At 59.6% G+C, this 10,184-nt stretch overlaps 1 protein-coding gene across 1 annotated transcript; it reads left to right on the top strand.

Annotated features, from left to right (window-relative positions):
• Positions 1-8,829: 8,829 nt before the first annotated feature.
• ACTRT2 (actin related protein T2) lies at positions 8,830-9,963 on the top strand. The gene has a single exon (XM_030865844.2). It carries the CDS (start codon positions 8,830-8,832, stop codon positions 9,961-9,963), a length of 1,134 nt encoding a protein of 377 aa, XP_030721704.1.
• Positions 9,964-10,184: the final 221 nt, after the last annotated feature.

Here is a 10,184-nt window from a genome sequence, read left to right as displayed (position 1 = left end):
CCGAGGCCTGCCGACAGCCACGTTGTGAGCTGGGAAGCAGAGCCCTCCTCACCTCCCTGCCCAGCCTTCAGATGAGACCGCAGCCCGGCCGGCAGCTGGCTGGCCACCTGATGGGGGGCCCAAGCCACTGCTCCAGCTGAGCCACGCCCAGATTCCAGACCCATGGAGCCGTGAGATAAGAAGTGTATGTTGTGTAAGGCCCTTGGCTGTGGTCCTTCGTCACAGTAGCCGGAGGAGAGGGACACGGCAGGTGCTGCCATTCTAACCTCGCCTCCCTCTCACATTCCACATGGATGTTTTATAACACCTGGCAAGCAGAGAGACCCTTTAAGACTTGCTCCATCACCTCTGAAAACTGGGGCCTCAGAATTTGTCCATTTCTTCTAGGTTGTTCATTTCGTTGCCGTAGGGTTGCTTGTAGTGGTCTCTTAGGATCCTTTGTATTTCTGTAGTGTCAGTTGTAACTTCTCCTTTTTCATTTCTGAGTTTATTGGTTTGAGCATTTTCCTAAATGCCCATCAACAGATGAATGGATAAACAAGATGTGGTATGTGTGTATATACACACACACACGCACACGCGCGCACACACACACACACACACACATGCGCACACACACACACACACACACTGGAATATTACTCAACCATCAAAAAGAATGAAATAATGCCATTTGCAGCAACATGGATGGACCTAGAAATTATCATACTAAGTGAAGTAAGTCAGACAGAGAAAGAGAAATGCCATATGCTATCACTTACATGTGGAATCTGAAAAGATGATACAGATGAATTTATTTATAAAACGGACTCACAGACACAGAAAGCAAACTTATGGTTACCAAAGGGGGAAGGTGGGGGAAGGGATAAATTGGGAGATTGGGACTGACATATACACACTACTATATATAAAACAGATAAACAACAAGGACCTACTGTATAGCACCGGGAACTCTACTTAATACTCTGTAATATCCTATATGGGAAAAGAATCTGAAAAAGAATGAATATATGTGTATGTATAACTGAATCACTTTGCTGTACACCTGCAACTAACACAACATTGTAAATCAACTCTACTTCAATATAAAATAAAAATTAAATTAAAAAAAATGGGGCCTCAGACCCCGGTAGCTCCCTCCACGCTGTAAGCGTGTGCAGACTTCCCTGCGTGGTCCTGAGTCAGTCTGGCCCTCGACCACACCAAGCAGGTGGAGAGGGGTACGTGGGGAATACCAACCATGGCTTCATTTGTGATAGTTTAAAAAAATCGGAAAAACCTCAATAACTGAAAAATTATTAAATGGAAAAACCTCAGTGGAGATTGTACAGACGAATTAGGTCAAGTGGATGACGGTCACCGAGCGGCCGTGAGAAGGTCAAGGCCGCGCTGTGCGGGCTCACGGACAAGGGTGTGACGCTCCCCGGGAGAGGGCAGAGCAGCACGTGTGGCTGCACCCATTTAACAGCAAAAGCCTATTTCTGGGCGTTTCCATAGGTACTTGTGCCTAGAAAACATCTGGAAGATTCAGACCCAGTGGTGACTGTGGCCACATTTGGAGAAACACCGGTGGGGGAGGTGGTGAGGAGGGGTCTTCCTCTGTCACTCTACAGGGTCCGTTGCCGTAATGTTTCCAGTCAAAAGCCTGTTACCTTTAGAGCAAAGTCAGGAGAATGAAAGCAAAAGGGACGGAATGCATGGCGAGGCCGGCGCTCTCCTGCCCCGGCTGATGGAGCCTTTCGGGCTGGCCCAGCAGTGACCAGAGGCCAGCTCCAGGGCTGTCTCCAGTCTGTCCACCTCCGCTGCCTCTGACAGGGTGCATACGGCCCACACCACGCACATGCATCGTCCCAGAAGGGGACACGACAGGCCCCCAAGGTTTCCAAGTCCAGGAGGAGAGAGGACTGCACTGCCCACGAGTTTGTCCCCTGTTCCTCTGGAGACAGGCGAGGCCCCTGGCCGGCCCTCTGGCTGCCCTCTCCTCGGACCCCCTCCCCCTCCCCTCTGCCCACCCCCGCCTCCTGGGCAGAGGTGCTGGCATCTCAGCACGTCTGGGCTCTCTCTCCCCGTCTCTGCAGCCAGGTTGGATGCATGGTTAGGTGACGCCAAGCAGTTAGGTGAGGCCAAGCCTCCGAGAACCGGCCAGTGGACTGTGAGTGCTGAGCTGCTGACGGCCTGGCCTCCGGCAATCTTGCCCTCAGAGGAAATCTCCTGCCCCCTTCCGTGGAGGGACGGACAGGACGGCCCCTGCCAGGGGCTGAATGTGCCCCCCACCCCCAATTCCTATGTTGGAACCCTGACCCCCAGTGCAGTGGTATTTGGAGGTGGGGTCTTTGGGAGGAGATTAGGGTGAGATGAGGTCATGAGGATGGGGCCCATGGTGGGATTAGCGCCCTTAAAACAAGAGGAATATTCACCAGAGTTAGCCCTCTCGGCCCCATGAGGACACAGTGGGAGCCCAGGAAGCAGGACCTCGCCGGGAGCTGACCCGGATCTCGGATGTCCAGCCTCCAGAGCTGTGAGGACTAAATGTCTGCTGTGTGAGCTGCCCAGCCTGGAGTATTCAGTTATAGCAGCTGAGCTATGAGGGCAGCCCCCAGGTGGCAGTCCCGGGTCTCTGGACCACAGTGGGCTGTGCTGGGAAGGCCAAAAAACCTGCATCCACGTCCCTGACGCGTGGGCTTGGGCCACGCGGTTAGAGTTCCTGATGTCCGACACCCACCCGAGAGCCCCATCAGGAGAGGCGTTCCTGAGGGGCTGCCTCTCCCAGCCTGCCGAGGTCCGTGGGCCCCTCGCAGAGCCCTGGAGCTGTTACAGGGGTCCCCTGTCCTGTTGGAGCCAGAACCTGGATCCCCAAAACCTCAGTCTTGGTTGCAGTCACACCTGTCCCAGGGGAGGGTCCACCTCTCTGCCCAGCATGTGCCCAGGTGGGGCTCGTCACCTGTCCAGGGAGGCCTGCTGTGTCTCCTGCCGGTTGGGGACCGGGTGGGGCTGGTCCCCTCCCTCCGGCCACAGAGGCGCACGTCCTCCGAAGCTGTGACCGGTCTCCATGGCATCAGCAGCCTAGACGCTTATGAGGCTCGATGGGCCGGCCTGTCACAGCACCCTTGACCCCAGATGACTGTCCACAAGCTGCAGAAGCAAACACCACAATAAGGCGGCCAGACAGTGAACAGTGTGCACAGGGAGGGGCCGGGAGGGCCTCCACCCTGCACGCCCACCGGCACGCAAAAGCCTGTTGTTACTTCGGAACAAAATGACCAGGGACCTGTCACAGCACCGGTTAGGAGGGGGGGTGTGAGGTTGCGCAGGTGAGCGGGGAGGTGGGGGCGCCCTGGGGCCAGGGTGGGGAGCTGGAGGCCGGCAGCCAGAGAAGGAGCCCCACGCCGCCCCCTCCATGGACCTGCATGTCTGCGAGGTGGGGGCCCCTGGCGCAAGGCCGGAGGTGCCAGGCTGGGAGAAGCAGCGGGAGGCCGTGGTCACACAGGGCACCTCTGCAGGGCAGCGGCCCTCCCGGCTGACACCTGCTGAAGCGTCTGGGGCGGGGGCAGCTCTGACCCTCAGGTAGCCTGCTGCTGGCTCTGACCGGGGGTGGGGGGGGCGCCCCGTGAGATCCACTTAGAAGGAGGAGGGGAGGGGAGCTGCCCCGGGTGAAGTCTGAGGCCCCTCCACATTCTCCTACCATCACTGCCCATCCCCACCCCACCTCCACCCAGGTGAGCAATGAACAGGGAAAGCCGCTGCCCTCGGGCCGTGGACACATCCACAGGGGTCCCACTACGACAGGTGAGGGGTGATCAGCCTCAGATCCTCTCCCACAGCCCCGGGGTCACGTGGCCCCTGAGCCACCAGCAACCCCAATTCAATGCGTGACCGAGAGCTCCTGGAAGGCAAGACAAACCCCCCCGCCAGCCGGCCCTGCACGGGGTCTCCCCGGGGCTCTGCAGGAGGGCTCTGCGTGGGCCTGAGCAGCCGGCACCGCGGAAAGTGAGGCAGGCAGGCTGAGAAGGATGGAGCCCGGGGGTGGGGTGGGGAGGCTTGCGGGCCCCAGCCTGGAAGCACGGACCCAGAGAAGCAGCTGTGGGAAGACTCTGGGAGCACCCGCAGGATGGGAGGAAGGTTGACAGACATGAGACTGTCCGGTGGAAAGCTGCGTGTGGTTACAGCTCATCCCCAAGGGGCGTAGCGAGATGTCAGCAGGGCTTAGCGAGGTAGCGTCAGGGGTACTTTTTATCCGCCTTGTAATGCTGTTCGTGTGTTTTCCAAAGTTTCTCCAACAAAAATATACTTTTTAAAAATGTTCTGAGTGCTCAGGACCAGGGTTCCATGAGAGTGAGGGGCAAAAAGCCAGGCGAGGGTAACTGGTGGTCTGGCTTCAGACGGTCTCGCGCCCAAATGGGTCTGTGTCGCTCGACCACTCAGTGGGGTGTCCTCTGAGCGATGCTGGACCGTGGACGGCCCCACCAAGGGCCGCCTTACTAAGCTCCCCAGAGCACGTCAGCCGGCTGCCAACTCCTTCCGTCTGCCCCAGGAACACCGAGTTTCACTGGTGTCACGTTGGCCGAGGTGGGCCAGGCCTGCCCCATCCCATCCGGTTTGGTGAGCCAGCCTCACGGGAGGCTGAGAGGGGAGTGACCTAGGGGCGTCATTTCAGCCCCAGCTGGTTGGAAGAGGACAACAGAGCAGGCAGGACTCACGGGTGCTGTGCTGGCAACTGTGGGCACCCAAAAGGCTCTGCTGAAGTCCAAAGGTTACCAAGAAAGGAGGTGGACAGAGACAAGACCGGATGCTCCGTTCAGCTACTAAGAAAGGAAAGGTAGATGGGAGGGCGGGTGGGGTGGGAGGAGGGGAGATAATTAAATAGGAGGTTAGATGGATGGAGGGATGGATTGGGTGGGTAGATGGAAGGATGGATGGACGATGGACGGATGGATGCATGGATGGATGGGTGGATGGATAGATAGATGTGTGGGTGGGTGGATGAGTGAATGGATGGAAGGATGAACCGTAGCTGGATGAATGGATGGGGAATGGAAAAATGGCTGGGTGCGTAGGAGATACAAGTTCCATCTCAGAGATTCAAAGGGGCTAGGTTCCCAGGAAGAGTGCTCAGGGCTCTGGGCTCCTCTGGGAATGCCTGGGGCAGAGAGGTGGAAGAGCAACCATCCCCGGGGGCACCTGCAGGCACCCATGGCCCCTGGGCTCCCACAAGCTCCCTCTGACACGTACTCTGTCCTCTCTCTTGCCTGAGCAGTGCCCATCTTGCCAACCGCAGAGTCGCCCTGTTCCTTCAGGCTGCCGGCTCACGGCCCAGGCCCTCAGCAAGCAGGATCTGGCCACCAGATGCCAGCTAGTACTAATAGGTCCAGTCTGCTGGTCACTAATCGGCCGAGGCTCTGGGCGTCGGTGACAGATGGACTGAGGGACGACGGGACAGACGGGGAGACCTGGCCCAGGGCTCGGGTGGCCCAGGCTCAGTAGCCAGGGCGGTGGGAAGCAGGGGTGCCCAGCAGACCCAGGGCTACCCCCTCCCAAGTCTAATGCCCGGCAGCCGCCCAAGGCTACCCAGTTGCTGTCCACCTCCCATCGAGGGCATGGGCCTGGGGGCCGTGTGGGAGCTGGGGGCTGCTGCTGGGTGTGACTGCTGGGGCAGAACCAGAGCGAGCCTTCCTGCACAGGGCGGAAGCAAGTGCCCTGCAGAGTAATCACAGCGTGAGCCGTGCCCTGCGGAGGGAGATGGAGTTATGGCCAGTTCTCCCATAAACTCGCTCAAGCGATTTACGAGGCATGGCCGGCATGGGGTGGGGGCAGGGCGGCCCCGGAGGGAGGCTTCTAACTGGGCTGGGAGAGGGCAACCGTCCCTGGGTTAATAGCAAACGCACCCCCTGCAGCGAATGCTCAGGGCATCGCATCCCTTGAAGGGGCCACCGGACCGCTGTGGCCGTCGACGTGGACACCTGCGCCGAGATGCACGCGGCCCCTCCCAGACGTCCTGACCCAGCTGGCTGGAGGGACGGGCAGCAGACAGGAAGAGGAAGAGGCTGAGCAGAGGCTCCCGGGCACCTGGGCACCACGGGGTGGAGTCTCTGTCCCGGGGCGAGCTTGAAACCAACACGACATCACGTAGCTCATAAACCCACTGGTTTTCTCAGTGCCCACGTGGTGTCACCCCCCAGGGAGTATCCCACTTCTTGCGGGTGGGGTCCTCAGAGCCTTCCTGCCTCTCCAGGTGAGGGACAATCTATGAGCCGGTTCAGACACTTATACCAGTATGCAGAAGCCTTCCCCGAGCCTGAGGTGGGGCTCTGACAGCAGATGCAGGAATGCAGCAGGGGAGCTGGCCCAGTGGCCAGCAGAGAACTGGTTTGCCCAAGTGCACAGAGAGGAGAAAAGTGACGACCGCTTCCCCGGGGCCTGCTCTGCCAGGCGCGTGGCACCCAACGGCCGTGGGTGGTCAGGAGTGGCTGGGGTCCCAGACCCAGGCTCATCAGGGAGAGTGAAAACATTTAGGAAAAGGGGTCCTGGAGCTCCTCGGATGGCTTTGCTTGGAGCCTCAGCCCTGATGGATAGCCCAGCCTTCACAGCTCTGTCCTCGAGGGTCTGAGCTTGTCTGGGATGGGCAGCGGTCACAGGGGGACAGAGAACTGCCCGCTACAGGTTTGGCAACTGGTGGAGGGGCCTGGACTTGCCCTGCTGGCTGTCATGCACGCCGGGCCTGCAGAGAACAGGGAGGGGGCTGCGTGTGCCCATGGGACCTGCACCAGGTCTGGCCGGCTGCCCCGGGACATTGTTACACATTGTGCTGTGTGCTGTCACAGCTGCGGGGTGCGGTGAGGCCTCGGAACACCCCCCCGTCCAGCTGGTCAGTCCGAGCTTTGCATGAACGTTTGTCCTTCCTCCTGCTCTGTCCCCCTGCAAACCTCCGTGCCCCAGCCAGCCCTGGGCCCCCAGGACACACCGAAGGGCCCCACCCCTGCGTTTGACCTCTGCACCCAGCATGGTTACATCACCACCCATGTGGGCCACTTTTAGGGCCAAAATTGAAAAAGCTTGAGGTCACACTCCTCCTGATTCAGCCAGGAGCGTTTGGCAACAATGGGAAATAGCAAAGCCCGAGAAGCCGAGTGCACAGGGCTTTTGTGATGTAAGCAGGCTGGAACCCCCAAGACACGCGCCCTAAGGACCGTCCTCGACCCAGCAGCCTCTAGGCACACGCGCTCCCCTGAACGTTGGGCCCCAAATCTTAGAGGCCCCCACAGTGGTAGCTGTGGTTCTGGGCTCTATAGTCTGGGGGGTGCGTCTTCTCTCAGCGTCAACCCCAGCGTGCATCTGATTCCACTTCCATGTAGAGGTGTCCTTTGTGGGAGAATCTCAGTAATACCAAGTCTTTATTGACTCCCCCCAGGCTGAGCCCCAGGGGTTCCCACAAAGCTGTGCGTCCGTGTCGCTGGTCTACACCACGTGTCTGTAACACGCGCCCACGCCGTGCATCCACCCTACATGATGACACTTTTTGCTGGTGGGTTTAGAAGGGCCGGCAGGACATGCAGAGAGGGCCACCGGCAGAGGGAGGTGAGGGGACCTGGAGGGGAGCTTGTCTCCTGGGAAAGCTTTCTGGTTGGGCAGGAGCTGGCCTGGAGGGTGATTTCGGACACGACAGAACACCAAGTTAGCATTTTGTTCTCTAAGACCGGCTCCAGCTTCCTCCAGAAAAAAGTCAGCCCTGGTTCCCTAGTCTGAGCTCCCTCCCAGTTTCTCCTCCTGAGCTGGAAAGCAGCCCAGGCACACCCTGGTTCTCCGGGAGGCTGGAGTGGGCGCCCCCTGCCCTCATGGGCTTGGCTAAACCAGCAGCCTCACTGCCCTCCGGCCTGACTCTCAGCCTCAGACTTGGTGACCTGGTCACTTCTGACAGTGCTTCAGTGGGCTTGGCCAACTGTGTCACGGGCCCAAAATAGAGATGTCCGGGGCTCCAGTCAGGGCTGCCCCCCCAGCCGATGAAACCTCAGATCCCTGTCTTCACAGGCCACTGGGTTCCCAGCCCACAGCCACTGGATGTTGTTTGTGACAGCACTTCCGGGGCTGCAGAGAGCAAGGAGGGCCCTTGACCTCAAGCCAGAGCAGGGGTACGTGTGCCCCGAGAGAGAGCCAATAGGAGCAGAGGGCTCTGCTTAGCAGCTACCCTGTGAGACAGGGTCAGGGTTCATGAGGTAAAGAGAAGAGAAATCCCTGAGAGCTTCCTGGAGGAGTCTGCACTCCAAAACTATGTTCTGAGTGCTTACTGTGTCGGAGCCCTGGGCATTGCTCCTCTAACCTGGACCTCTGCCCGGTGCTTGGTCTTCCCCTATAGCAAAGAGAAGTGTGTTTGTCACCCTCCAAACAGCAGCTCCCTCCAAACAGAGGGCCAGAGATGCCAGTTTTATGGGCTGCTTCACTGGTTCCAGGTTCCACAACAGGCTCCTCAACACGGCCTGCGGGAACAGCTGGACTTCCCCCTCTGGAGTCTCACCAGGTGAGGGGGGGCAGAGACCCCACCCCCAAAGGCCCCCGACGCTGGCTGAGGACAATGGTTGCCTTGGCTGGATTGTCACATATGCGACGTCATTCCTGAAAAGGCCTCAGCAGCCCAGGCTTCCTGAGAGGAGAGCAGATCCGTGGGTGGGGATGGATGGCTCTCGGGGACCGGCCGGCCGCTAGCCCTGCCGGGGAGACGCCCCGAGAACCGCGGAATCCTGTGCCCTCGAAGCTTCCGGAGGAGCGTCATACGTCACAAGGTGGCCCAGGAGGCTTCCGTCTTCATTCTGGCCAAGCGCGGATGAGGATGCCACAGGCATGTTTAACCCAGACGTGTTAGATTGTCCAGCTGTCATATTTGACATTGGGTCCGGGCTCTGTAAGGCAGGCCTGTCTGGAGAGGTTGGCCCCCGCCACGTCGTCCACTCCGTCGTGGGGCACCCCAAGTTCAAGATGCCTTCGGCAGGGGCCAATCAGAAGAAGTACTTTGTGGGGGAAGAGGCCCTGCACAGGGACGAGGTCTTACACCTGCACTACCCCATCGAGCGAGGCCTGATCACAGGCTGGGACGACATGGAGAAGCTCTGGAAGCATCTCTTCGAGTGGGAGCTGGGGGTCAAAGCCAGCGACCGGCCGGTGCTCATGACGGAGCACTCGCTGAACCCCAGGGAGACCCGGGAGAAGATGGCCGAGGTGATGTTTGAGAGCTTCCACGTGCCCGCTTTCTACCTGTCGGACCAGGCCGTGCTGGCCCTCTACGCCTCGGCCTGCGTCACGGGCCTGGTGGTGGACAGTGGGGACGGGGTCACCTGCGCCGTCCCCATCTTTGAGGGCTACTCCCTGCCCCACGCCACCACCAAGCTCTACGTGGCGGGGAGAGACATCACGGAGCACCTCACCCGGCTGCTGCTGGCCAGCGGGAGGACCTTCCCGTGTGTGCTGGACAAAGCCCTGGTGGACGACATCAAGGAGAAGCTCTGCTATGTGGCCCTGGAGCCGGAGAAGGAGCTGTCGCGGAGGGCAGAGGAGGTGCTCAGGGAGTACAAGCTGCCCGACGGCAGCATCGTCCGTATCGGGGACCAGCTGTACCAGGCGCCCGAGGCCCTGTTCTCGCCTGAGCAGCTGGGCGTCCAAAGCCCGGGCCTCTCCAGAATGGTCTCCAGCAGCATCGCCAAGTGTGACGCCGACATCCAGAAGATGCTCTATGGGGAGATGGTGCTGTCCGGGGGCACCACGCTCTTCCGGGGGCTGGATGGCCGTCTTCTGAGGGAGCTGGAGCAGGCGGCTTCCAAAGGGACCACCATCAAGGTCACAGCGCCGCCCGACCGCTGCTTCTCCACGTGGATTGGCGCCTCCATTGTCACTTCCCTGAGCAGCTTCAAGCAGATGTGGGTCACCTCTGCGGACTTCAAGGAGTTTGGGACGTCCGTGGTTCAGAGAAGGTGCTTCTGAGGGGCCCGCGCGCAGGGTGGCTGCGGTGGGGAGGGAGCTCACCGTTGGGCAACCACGGGATGTTCAATAAAGGACAAAACGGTGCAGCCTTTGGCCACGTCGGGCTTGGTTCATTCTCGGGGGCACCAGAATAATTTCTGACCCTGGTGGTGAATCTCTTTTCACTGGTTCTGTCCCCCAGCCCCGTTTCTCCCGAGAAAGCCCTGGGTCATGAGTTGAGG

Source organism: Globicephala melas, chromosome 1 (assembly GCF_963455315.2).
Source record: "Globicephala melas chromosome 1, mGloMel1.2, whole genome shotgun sequence".
Classification (NCBI taxonomy): Eukaryota; Metazoa; Chordata; class Mammalia; order Artiodactyla; family Delphinidae; genus Globicephala; species Globicephala melas.
This window is presented reverse-complemented; position numbering and strand designations above follow the sequence as displayed.

Coding starts and splice junctions, on each gene's coding strand:
- ACTRT2 (XM_030865844.2), top strand. CDS start 8,830: ATGTTTAACCCAGACGTGTTAGATTGTCCAGCTGTCATATTTGACATT.